Source organism: Manihot esculenta, chromosome 15, assembly GCF_001659605.2.
Source record: "Manihot esculenta cultivar AM560-2 chromosome 15, M.esculenta_v8, whole genome shotgun sequence".
NCBI lineage: Eukaryota > Viridiplantae > Streptophyta > Magnoliopsida > Malpighiales > Euphorbiaceae > Manihot > Manihot esculenta.
This window is the reverse complement of record NC_035175.2, coordinates 8,876,995-8,889,189: the sequence shown is the minus strand read 5'-3', so window position 1 is coordinate 8,889,189 and position 12,195 is coordinate 8,876,995. Positions and strand designations below refer to the sequence as shown.

General features: G+C 32.4%; 3 protein-coding genes across 5 annotated transcripts; 1 reads left to right on the top strand and 2 right to left on the bottom strand.

Annotated features, from left to right (window-relative positions):
• Positions 1-1,343: 1,343 nt before the first annotated feature.
• LOC110602692 lies at positions 1,344-6,375 on the bottom strand. 3 transcript variants are annotated; one of them, XM_021740270.2, is made up of 9 exons: positions 6,225-6,375; positions 5,919-6,051; positions 4,598-4,700; positions 4,368-4,427; positions 4,136-4,198; positions 3,826-4,023; positions 3,621-3,732; positions 3,300-3,517; positions 1,344-1,809 (listed from the first exon to the last, which is right to left on the bottom strand). In XM_021740270.2, exons 1-8 carry the CDS (start codon positions 6,238-6,240, stop codon positions 3,513-3,515), a joined length of 690 nt encoding a protein of 229 aa, XP_021595962.1. In that variant the 5' UTR covers positions 6,241-6,375; the 3' UTR covers positions 1,344-1,809; positions 3,300-3,512. The 3 variants fall into 3 exon arrangements, with proteins under 3 accessions (XP_021595962.1, XP_043807441.1, XP_043807442.1); XM_043951506.1 differs by having other exon boundaries at positions 3,300-3,732; XM_043951507.1 differs by lacking the exon at positions 6,225-6,375 and adding an exon at positions 4,854-4,926 and having other exon boundaries at positions 3,300-3,732; positions 5,919-6,052.
• A 1,413-nt stretch (positions 6,376-7,788) lies between these two features.
• On the top strand, positions 7,789-8,851 carry LOC110602471. Its single transcript, XM_021740005.2, has one exon. The coding sequence runs from the start codon at positions 7,943-7,945 to the stop codon at positions 8,717-8,719; it is 777 nt and encodes a 258-aa protein (XP_021595697.1). The 5' UTR covers positions 7,789-7,942; the 3' UTR covers positions 8,720-8,851.
• A 1,072-nt stretch (positions 8,852-9,923) lies between these two features.
• Positions 9,924-11,498, bottom strand: LOC110600831 (60S ribosomal protein L9). The gene is made up of 3 exons (XM_021737723.1): positions 11,056-11,498; positions 10,362-10,484; positions 9,924-10,204 (listed from the first exon to the last, which is right to left on the bottom strand). The coding sequence occupies exons 1-3, from the start codon at positions 11,428-11,430 to the stop codon at positions 10,118-10,120; spliced, it is 585 nt and encodes a 194-aa protein (XP_021593415.1). The 5' UTR covers positions 11,431-11,498; the 3' UTR covers positions 9,924-10,117.
• Between the last annotated feature and the right edge of the window lie 697 nt (positions 11,499-12,195).

Sequence of the window (12,195 nt, the reverse complement as noted above, 5' to 3'; positions counted from 1 at the left end):
ATCGTGAGAGACTGAACATATAATATCCTTCCACCCTAGTTTACATTTTCAGAAAACAGTAAACAGTGACATAAAACAAGAACCAATGACATTTTTACTAATATATAGTGAGAGAAGATAATAGAGTAATGGCTTCGATGGTGATTGTCTGGCAGTGCAGAAAATAATGTTCACGTGTGTACCTCATTATTGCTCAGTAGTATCTCTGGAGCTGCTCCAAGGGTCACCAACTGAGGAATATAACAAAAAGACAAGCAAATAGATGAGGAATTGACAAGTGGGAGAATCTTGTACATATAAACATGAAGTTGAGTACTGCAACAGGTATATGTTCATTCTAGGGAAGTGATGCGAGTCAGAGATCAAGGCCATATGCGTTGCTGTGTCAGGATCTTGGATTTTTTCCTTTCACGGTCTGGGTTCTAAGAATAGAGCAAGGCCCATGTTCTTCACTCTGCCACAAAGATATCAGTGTCTCTCTCTCTCTCTCCCAAAAATCTCTTGCACACAAAAGGAAAGACGCAAACTAACTTTGCCCCTTATCCTGAAAGTGGGTGTCACAAGTTGTTTGTGATGCTAGATTACCATAAAACCCTGATGCTGAAAGATATTGAAATATCCACTCAAGAGTGGGTAATTACAAATCCGTTTCAAGAGTGTAATTACAAATCCGTTTTAAGAGTGGGCAATAATGCCACAGGCAGCAGAAGGCCACCTTTACCTTTATGCGTCAATTCGAGAGAGAATCAGTTGCTAGGCAAGTTCCCGAATTTCAAGAAAATGTCTCCAAAAGGCCATTGATTCAGAAGGCCCTTACACAATTGACATTATTAGGTCAATTCAATCCTTAATTAAATGACCAACTACTGTATTTTGATGGTAGGAGAATTGAACTTGAGAGTAAACAACTCATGTCCATTATAGTTTGACTGTTGAAAGGCAAACAATATTTCAAAAGACAAAAAATGTACAGAAATGAAAACTCTGCAAAACAGTGGAACCCATTACCTGCACTTACAAACGAGGGGAAAAATGATTAAATAGCATGGGACAGGCCCTTTGGATTTGAAACTGCCATTTGTGCGTTTGTATTTTCCTCCACACATCTCCGTGCACTAGAAGTTAAATATTGAAGAATATATAGAAGCAATAAAGTAATTATTCTAGTGCCATCTACTTCTAATAGGAATAGCGTTGCTACAGAGAGTTTGAAGAAACATGCAATACCAATAGCATTATTTCCTACTAATTTTCTCTCCAAAGAAGAGTAGAGAATGACAGCAAAGAAAATCTGGAAGCTCGAATAACTGCTGATAAGTAGTAAACATTTGCAGCTGAATATATAATACCAAACACAGCAGCATGTCTTTTCCATTACATGCCAAAATAATATCTGTTCTGCATACAGACTATATTTTCTACTCAAAATATTGGAGGCCATAACTTTGAAATCGATCTTAAATTTTGTTGCAACAAAGCTAAGGGCTTCCCCCACAGCCTACTCAAAGAATCAAAGATTACATTGCACAGGGATGAAATAGGAGTGCACAAGGTACACGATGTCCACACAAAAATTACTGTACTACATTACTGCCAACATCACATTAAGTCCTTACTGAGTGGACTAAAATCACAGGGCAATCTCTTACGCTACTAAGTACCACCAGAAAAAGAAGACTCAGTGCACAAACAAAGGTATTAGCTGACAGAAAACTGTTAAGAGTCTTGAGGTGTCTCAAATTTTGTCGGAGTATCAATCCCCATCACACAGCAAAGGCCTGATATTAAAATGATAAGCAAAACGATCCCCTGGGGCATCAGAAACAGGTATCATCAGGACCACACAAGCATCAAGATGTAAAGTATAATTTGAAAATGAGATGTAAGGAAGGGAAACAAGGAGATAAATATGATGGGCAACTCCAGCAAAGACATATTGCAGAATTTTTCATGCATGATATTAGAAACCAAAGAGCAAAATATTACAATTTTGAATTGAAGGTGGAGGTGAATGCACGGGCTAGAGATAAGAGTCCATGAAGTGTGAAGATTGGGCTTATGTGAGTTTTAGACCACCCATCACCAATAGGTTAGAACAAGCCAAATTAGTTAGTTGGCTCTTGACCCTTATGAACCCCTTAGAATTGATGTCTTCTTTAGATGTGGGATTCCTAAAGAAAATTTTACTGTACTGGTTTCTCCCGAGAACCAAAAATAAACACATACCCCTTATAGACAAGGCACTTACCTGTTCATTATGTTACAATAAACTAATCTCTCAATTCAATGTTCTCAGTCTTCTTATTCTTTTATTCTTTTTCTCATCATTATCTCTTATATCTAATTTCCTTTCTATTTTTCCTTCATTGTTTCTCACAGCCAAACATGCAAGTTATATCCAAGGTCCCAAACATTAGTTATTGCTTCGCTTTAAAATAAGCTCATCAGTCTTTCTTGCAAAAGGTCATTTATGTCATTAAAAAAAAAATAAAAATACAATTGGTCATGGAGAAACAGCAACTGTAAACCAGCTAGAGTTTAAAAAAGAGAGAAGAAACATCCAGTTAGGCACTTGGGTGTCCAAAGGATTTTTTAGCCATTAAAACTAAGGCATTAACATGGCTCCACTTAAAAATATAAAGGCTTGATGCTAAGTAAATGGCATATTCTGGGAAACCAATCAGGGACATCTAACCTCATTTGATCAGATGACGATTACTAAGTGGATTTGGCATTTCACCAGTATCTACACTCTAGAATGAAGGGAAAGATCATCAAGTATGGCGTTAGTACCGGAGAGTGGAGACTGGAAAGAGAGAGGGGGAGGTAAGTTTGTTGGAACAGCCTTGGTCAGTTTTGCTGGTAATCTATCTCTTGTATATGAATTCTCCTTTGAGATCCTTACTTCTAGTGCAGTTAGCAGAGACAAGTAATGCAAATTATAATTGTTGGTGGTCCTATGACTTTATTTGGTTTCTCTTTATTGTTTCTTCCTAGTCTAAGGTAGACTTGCACTTGCAAACTCCTTATGTGAGTGAAACCTCCAGATATTTTCTAAACAAGTTACTTAAAAAAGCTAGCATTTTCCTCAAAGAATACACATTACATAGACAAGAGAAGCACTCCTCATAAGAAAAAGTATACAGCAGGCCCTCTCCAATGAAAATGGACTATAACATCAATGACGACTCAAAATGACCATACATTCCACTGAAAAAAAAAAACTGAAAAAAGAAAATGCACACACACAACCTACCATTACAAAATTCAATTCAACTGAAACATTAAATGGAACTTACAACTAGAACTCCCTCCAGAAGTGATGATTTGATCTTGCAGACTTCATCACAAGCTGTGGAATTGAGCGGTCCATTTCCAGCAGTACCTTCAGCAAGAAATCTTTCCAGTTCTCGATGAGAAGGATTCTGGATTGGTCGAAATGGATCTGAAAGATAAAGTACTTCATACTTTGCCCCTAGTGTCTCCACAGAACTGATAAGCTTAGACAAAGTTTAACCTGTGTATTTAATTAATGTATTTGCATGAACATTTCTCAGACAAACAAGATGACATAAATTAAAAGATTTTGACATCCTCTATGATCAAAGAACTCAACAAACTTTCTGTTTGTGGTTGCTCAGGTCCGTTTGCAGAATAAGAGCCTCCATGGCAGAATACAACCAGATCTGCTTGCCCATTTGTTCTCTTTTCCATTGTTGAAACCAGATAGTCCTGTTCATTTTTTACAGGGGAAAGATAATCAGCAGTTCTCCACAGATCCCCAACAAGTGTATAATTAGTCAAATATTATTCAAGTTGATTTACATGAACTGCATCGACATCTGCAAGCTTTTGAAATTTGTCACCCTCTATAAAGCATGACTCTGAAAAAGCAACATTATTGATAATTGAGTCCAGCCCACAAGTTTCTGCAATACATGAAACAAAAGAATTCTCCATCGGCTCCTCTGATGCAGCAACATATGGTAATGCCAAGGAGAAATTAGACCTCATAAAAGAAATCTGTTCAAAACACGAACATAATTTTAGAGACAAGACAACTATATAATTTTGAAGGTTCCAATTCATTGACTCCAGTCATTAAGCAATTTGAAAATAGACAGGCTCCAGTCACCTTAAGCAAGTTCAGAAGAGCTGGATCTGCATTTTTGTTTGAAGAAATATCCAAGGACAGCAGCTATAGATAACAAAATTTATATCATCAGTAGACTGACACTTGAAGAATAGCACAAAAGAGTGCACCATATTGAATGGCCAATCATACATCATGGTAAAACTAAAGGCATTTGTATAGGACCATTTGCTTCCACAGCCTACTATACATTATAAGTCCCAAAATTTCTTACCTCTCTACCAACAAAAACAAGTGCTAGGTCCACAGACTTCTGAAGTTTCTTTTCTGAACACTACACAAACAAAAAAGTTAAACAAGATTAACATGTAACAGCTTAAACAGAAAAGAGGTGGAAATAACACAAGTTTTCTTTACTTGAAAATTTCAAGAAGAAATCACGTGTGGAATTTTAAATACTCAAAGCATGGAGGGAAACTATCAGCATTAAGGAAAGCTTAGAACCAGTAAGTTTGACCAGCCCCCTTCAGACAGAATAGACCTGGCAAGATCCCTTGAAGAAATTGTTTGATAATTTACTGCTTCATCCATTCTGTTGTTTGAAAACCTGTGACCACCCATATTAATATAGTATAAGATTCTGCTCTGCATGATTTGATAAAACTGAAAATGCTATCGGGAAAACATGATAGCCTACATTATTCAACCAAACGTTGTTTACATTGATCTCAATTAATATGAAGCACTTATAGCATCTTACCAATTATGCAAATGAGAACCATGGTTATAAAATCCTGGCTGCATTGTTTATGACAGCGGTAGTCAAAGTGTTACTGAAAGAGACGTGATGGACAATATTAATGATCATAAACGTAAATTCTTTATCTTCATGCCTCACGAACTCTACAAGAATTATACTATGACTAATCATGCTCACACTTCAAATGTGGAGCAAGAAAACAAAGCATCGTTCAATGGGGGACTCACAAAACTCTGCCCTGAGATAGCATGAACTATGAATGGCTATTGGAACTCTATATCACAGGGAATTTTGATAGTTCTTCAAGGAAAAGTTGTTTATTATTAAAGTTCTTTCAAATATTATTATATGCCTTTCATGTTTAGAATGTGGCATATCTTACAAGTTTAAATATTTAAATACCCTATACATAGTGATTTGGTTTCTTTGATCACAGAACACAGGGAATATTGACACGACCACGTTATTCTTTCATTTTACAAATTGAAGCTATGAATGCTATTCATTCCACTATCCAAGAGTGACACTGATGGCTGCTACTGCACTAAAAAGAATTATTATTTTATTTTAGTAAAATATGAGCAATTCGTAGGTGCACTAAGAGTCTAAGACTACGCATGATGCAATGATTCTCATGATTGCTAGAACTTAATGTGAGTGTCAAAGGAACACTAATAATCGTCTCCAAGCCTCTAATTTCATGGTGTCTTCATACATAACTACATTTACATAAATATTCTGCAGATCCTCAGGTGAGCTATATAAAAGTTTGATGATAAGGCAAAACTAATGCCGGTATTATTCTACTTTCCTATCAGGTACAACTATAATAGATCTTTCTTCTTATGATTACTCCAAAAACTTATGAAAAGCCTAAACTCAATCCCCATTCTCACAGTTGGGAATAATTCATAAACCCAATAAGAGGGTTCTCTCCTTCCTTACATTTTAAGAGCATGTAATCAAGCATTTTCCTTCTAACATCTTCCCAGGGACATAACTAGCATCTCTAAATCAGTAAATGAAGTCCATATTAATTTAAGAAAACTAAAGAGGAATACATACCGATTGTCGTGGTGAGAAGACCAGAAAAAAGCAGGTGTTGTAGATTGTAAACCCAGCACCAATGGAACCTGAGTCACAGTTAACAAAAAGGACATCATAACAGCCTTGACCATCATCGCCATCTTCATTCGACCTATAGACACCATACAAAATCAAAATGCAAAATCAGAATAGCTTAACTTCCAATGGATCCTGAAGAAATTACAAAAAGGAAAATCTCTAATGGAATCAATATCGACGAAAAATTCACCATTCTGCAATCCATAATTAAAAACTAAATCCAATAAAAATAAATAAAAAACAAACCGTAGGAGAAGCACATAGCGGCGAGGAAAGGAGAAGGAGACGGGATTTGATCTAAATCAGTTTTTCTCTTATCGCTCAAAGTAAGTCGCAGCGGATCCGGTAATCAGGACTCATTTTACTTTTAAAAAAAAATCCAAAATTTATTAAATTTTAATTGTACTTAAGCTGATTTATAATATAGTTTATGTGAAATAAATGAAAATTAATGCTTATAAAGCATTCATTAGTGAAAACAAAATATTTCTTATATTTTTTATTATAAATAATTTAATAATTTTCTATTAATAAATAATTATATTTTATTAAAATTTACGATTAAATAAAAATACTAATAATAATTTAATTATTAAAGACCATTTTTTAGAACAGTTAAATCATATATATTTTAGTATTAATAATGATTTAATCCATTAAATTTTGCTTTATTTTAAAATTTACAGTAAATTAAGTGTAAATTTAACAAACAATTTTGATAATAAAATAAAATCTTAAAATTAAAATGCTTTCTTATTCAAAAAATCAGATGTTAAATTATGACTTCTACTACAATTTAAATATTATTGTATATATGATCTTATAGTTTTTATGATTACAATATTTTTTTATACTCATGTCTAATGGAGAAATTTTTTATCTTGTCTATGCTCTTGGGTTAATTCATTTTGGGCTCGTACGTTATAACACCTGGCCTGAGCCGAATGATAAATGTTCACAGATGATTATGCAACACAAAACTTTTTTTTTTAATAAAAACGTAAATTTCATTAAAATTCAAGAAGATCAACTCAAATGAAAAAAAAAATTAATTAGGTCCAAAATATCATAGTTAAGTCGAGTAAGCGCATGAATTATATCATTAACAGAACTATGAATACAATTAATAAAAATAAAAATTATCTCTAAAATAAGATATTTATAATAAAAAATAAAATTATTAAATAATGACAAATCCTGAAAAATTTGTATAATACTGTGTGTGTGAAAATCAGTAATTGAATTAAATAATCTACCTCATATTATTACATATTATTACGGAATTACACGGAAGCATATAAGAATATTTTGAAAATCAGTAATTGAATTAAATAATCCACCGCATATTATTACGGAATACGGAATTACACGAGAGCATATAAGAATATTTTAAAATGTTATATGAGTTGATGAAAAAAAAAATTTAAAATTGGAGTTGAAACTAGCGGACATATCTATAAATCTAAATCTAAGGGGGGAAAACAAAATTTCACATGATATCAATACAAAGTAATTCAAAATTTTATTATTATTATTGTTTTTAATTTTCAGCTTTTATTTCATATAAATATTGAACTCGTTTTTTATGATTTATTAAAATATTTAAATATATGTATGCAAGGAGCAATGCTTTTAAGTGTACTGAAGATATTTGTTAATTATTGTGATTTTTCTGTCTATAAGGTATGATGTTAAATTTAAGTTCCAAATTTAAATAAAAATAAATAACAAATAATTGAAAATGGCGTCATTAATTAAAGGCACGAGAACAGTTGATGGAAATGGGAAGAAGCTTGTGAGTGCTCAATTACCCTTGGCTTCTCTTACGCGTCATGTGAATGATTTTAAAGAGAATTGAAAGGCCACACCGTTGGCTGCCATTCACGTTCCGTCTATGATCAACCACTTATTTCTTACTCCTTAAAGCCCCACTGTCACCTCTTTTCTCTCGCTCAACCAACCCCATGAAGGATCTCTCTCTTTTCTTCTTCAAGAACTCTGTGGCATCCAAGATGAGAAAAGGGATTAGAAATATTTGCCATGGCGATGGCTCAACGTCTACCCTCAATCAAAACACTTCTCCTAATAATAATAATTTCTACACCCACACTAGTGGTACTAGTGCCGCTACTCCTCCTCCTCCATCGTTGGAGGAGATGATCTTGCAGCTAGAGTTAGAAGAGGAGATTTCAAGAAATGCTAAGCTCGATCATGACCTCGTTGCAATGAGAGGTGGTAGAATGTCTTGTGTAAGTAGTTCTGACATCTTACGATCTGCAAGAAACGCTGCATTGAGTCAGTATCCTCGATTCTCTCTTGATGGGAGAGATGCCATGTATCGATCTTCCTTCAGGAGATCATCACCATCGCCATCTTCAAGAGTAAAATCCCAGCTGCCACCAATTTTGGCAGGGGAAACTGTGGTTTGGTGCAAGCCAGGAGTGGTAGCCAAGTTGATGGGTCTAGAAGCAATTCCTGTGCCAGTTATTAGAGAAAGAAATAGGAAGGAAACGTTGAGCTCCATAATTAAGAGGCAAAATCTTAGGAGAAAGGCGCAGAGACATGAAATGGAAAGAAGGCTTTCATCGGCAGATCATATTCGCATGCACATTTGTGATCATAGGGGAAGAGGAAGAGGCAGGATGGCTTCATGTTTAAACACGACGGAGCCACCCATTGATGGAGGTGGTTGGCCTACACGTCGATTTCGTTGTAAAAACTCTAATTTAATGATGCCATGAGTAATGAGCCCAAATCCATACTCTTAACTATTTAAATTTTAGTGGAAGTTAAATTTAAAAAAAATAAAATGAAATTATGAGGAACTTATGAACTGTTAAAAATGTTGAGGAAGTCAAATCAATGTTTTGTTATATCTCCCTCAATTGTTTACTTTTCATATATCATTTACCCTATTCATTAATTTTGCTACTCCAAACTCTATACATATACGTTTCTGCTATTCTCACTAAACAACATATTAAATTATCATGTCAAAGAATGATCAATAATGAATTTTAATATATTTAACTGTAAACATTATTTAAATAATGTAAATTAAAAACAATCAAAGAAAAAACTTTGGAAAATTATATAATTTTAAAATTATTTACAAAAATTAATACTTATTCCATGTCACAATTTTTATAAATTTTTTTTATTTTTTTTATTTTAAAATTATTGTTCACTTTTGTTTTAAATTATATAAAATAATAATATATATAATTATAACCCTATTTAATTTTATCTTATTTTTAAAAAATAAATATTTAAAATAAATTATATTTTTATGAAAAGGCAAAAATTATAAAATAGAGAATTTTATTTCAAAAAAAATACTAATACTCAATTGTGCAAGTGTTTTCAGATTTAATATGATAATAAGAGTCAAATTACTTTTAATAACTTAAAATGTTATTTTCATAAGCAACAATTAAATGATTATGAGAACACCACTTCTAATAACCAATCAAAGTGACACTTTAAGAGCATTTGGCTATTTTTCAAAATTTTCAGGATCATATCTCACTCTCTCATCATATCATGAATCTGAAATTGATAAAAAGTTGTTTTTTTAACATTATTTTCATAGTAAACCCAAAAATCAATTGCTACTAATTATCCAATTTCATAGGTCGCAGCTATCAAAAGCTCAAATTAATTAAAATAATTAATTGTTCAAAAAAATTAATCTAATTGAAATCTATAATTCCAGCTCAGTTAATGAAGTAACCCCAACTTTCTAAAATACTGAGATGCAATTTAAAAATACAGTAATTAATACATTGCTTGTCTGAATTTTATACGTAATTGAATTTAGAATACAAAATCATACTAATAATGACATGAAAATCAAAGCAAAATCAGTATATCAACCACTCGATTGATAGTAATCAAACGAAACATACTGCTCGAATGCATGGGGAAAAATACATAAACAGGAAATTGTAAAAAAAGGAACAAGATGCATAGAAATTTTCAAATACCCAATAATTTCTTTAAAATTCTCTGGACACACCAATTGAAGCAAAAGGTGTATCAGTTCCAAGTAAACTAACCCAAAATCATACATCTCCAAAGTTAATGATCACGCAAAACAGAAAAATAACCATAACCAGAGAAAATGATTGTAAATATGACTACTCTTCCTCAACGACGGTCCCTTTCTCGCTCACATAGATACCATCAAGGAATTTCCTTATATCTTTGTTCTTAACATGGCATTTCTGTACAACCAATAATGAAAAGCAGTCAGAACTTGAATAATAAAATCCTGTATGAGTGGGCAATGGGCATGCATCATTCATACACAAATAGTTATAGACTGAACAATGAATGTAAATGTGTTTATGCTTGTGAAACAGATAGAGATGAAGAGCAAACCTGGTTTATCAAGGCAGCTGACCGTGACACCAGTTCAATATCATTGCCATCCAATACAAGCTCATCCTTAACTTTGTCAGACCGAACAACAGTTACACCCTCAAGCATATCTACCTTCCTGACCTGAAGAAACCAGGCATCACTAAAACCCAAATCACTTGTGCAAATAAAGGAATATTTGCTAAGAACTACCAATCCTTATATGCTTTGAAAAACCCTGCTGATACATGAGATAATCACATCAATGTAGGCAAATTTCTATTAGTTACTAGGTTTCATCAATAATTGCCGACTAATAGTTACAAGGTTTCAAGTTCACTTCATTGTAAACACACAAGATATACATATAGAAGCAAATCATTCACTATAAACCCTGAACTGAAGGAAATAGAATATCTCAAATCATTCACATATAGAAGCAACGGCATATCAATTACATTGTCAATCTAAAGGCTACTGCTTGTACATAATGAGTAGGCCTACAAGACATATCAAATCCATCCCAAGTTAAACAAATAACAACAATTTACAAGCAATTTCTAAGCATATCAAATTTATCTCATCCTAAATACACACAACATTTCCAGGTATATCTAAGCATGTTATATTTATAACATCATAAATACAGAGAAATTCCAGATATATAGAGATCGCAACAGCAAGTACTGGACTAAGAGAGGAATAAAAAAAATACCCTCTTCTCGCCAAGAAAGTTACGAATCTCAATGGCTGTATTGGAGTTGGTGATGGAGGCGTTAATAGGAAAGTGAGCATACACAAATCGCATCTTGTAGCGGTAACCCTTGGTAACACCGGTTATAAGATTCTCAACATGGCTGAGGGCGGTACGGATGGAGGCGCTGGTTTTCCTGGAACCGAACCAGGCTTCTATCTTGAGTTTGCGTTTTCCAGTATCCTCGTCCTTAATGAGATGGAAATCAAGGTTCAAATGCTTGAAGTTGCGAGTGAGCTTTCCACGAGGACCCTCCACCTCTATAACCTTGGCGTTAATCTTGATCTTAACCCCATCGGGGATGTCCATGGTCTCAGATGAGAGTATTGTCTTCATTTTTCCCCCTTCTCTTCAACCCTACAGGAACTGTTGTCGGGCTGCACTTCCTAAAACCCTAGCTTCTCACTCTTTATATACCCAAATGAGTTCAGCTAGCACGTGCTTGCCATGTGCTTTCAACCCCTTAACAACAAAAAGTTCCTTTTTTTAATATAATAAACCGGAAGACAAGAAAATATTAAGACTTTTTAAATTATTCTTACTGTTAATTATAATTTTATTATTTTTAAAATTTTTTAATTAAATTATTTAATTATATTAATATTCTATTTAAATTTAAATTGATTTAAAAAATATCTTAACATTTAAGTTATAATTATATTAAATTTTATTATAAAAAATTTTCTTAAGCTTTAAATTATTTGTATTAAAATTTTATCATAAGTTTTTTTTTTAAATAATTATACTTTGTTATTATTTAAACTTTTTTAATTTAATTATTTAATTATATTATTTAATTATTTAATTATATTATTATTTTATTCAAATTTAAAATAATTGAATAAATTCTTGATTAAATTTTATTTACAGAATAACTTTTTAACATTTAAATTATATTTATTAAAATTTTATTGTAAGTAAATTTATATTTTTTAAAAATATAATGAATTAAAAAAATTCATATATTAATATAAATAGTTTATATTAAGAATTAAAATATTTTATTTATTTAATTTAATTATTAAATGCAATATATCAATATCTAATCAAAACGAAAATCAAGTTTATAATTATAAAATTTCAAAAATTAAATAAATAATT

Excerpts from the sequence above, each read along its gene's own strand:
- LOC110602471 (XM_021740005.2), top strand. The coding sequence starts at position 7,943 with ATGAAGGATCTCTCTCTTTTCTTCTTCAAGAACTCTGTGGCATCCAAG.
- LOC110600831 (XM_021737723.1), bottom strand. The coding sequence starts at position 11,430 with ATGAAGACAATACTCTCATCTGAGACCATGGACATCCCCGATGGGGTT. Across the intron at positions 10,485-11,055 it reads ACTTTCTTGGCGAGAAGAGG|GTCAGGAAGGTAGATATGCT; the intron begins GTATTTTTTTTA and ends TGGTTTCTTCAG. Across the intron at positions 10,205-10,361 it reads CAGCTGCCTTGATAAACCAG|AAATGCCATGTTAAGAACAA; the intron begins GTTTGCTCTTCA and ends TTGGTTGTACAG.
- LOC110602692 (XM_043951506.1), bottom strand. Across the intron at positions 4,428-4,597 it reads GGGGCTGGTCAAACTTACTG|TGTTCAGAAAAGAAACTTCA; the intron begins GTTCTAAGCTTT and ends TTGTTTGTGTAG. Across the intron at positions 4,199-4,367 it reads TTGTTTTTGTTGGTAGAGAG|CTGCTGTCCTTGGATATTTC; the intron begins GTAAGAAATTTT and ends TGTTATCTATAG.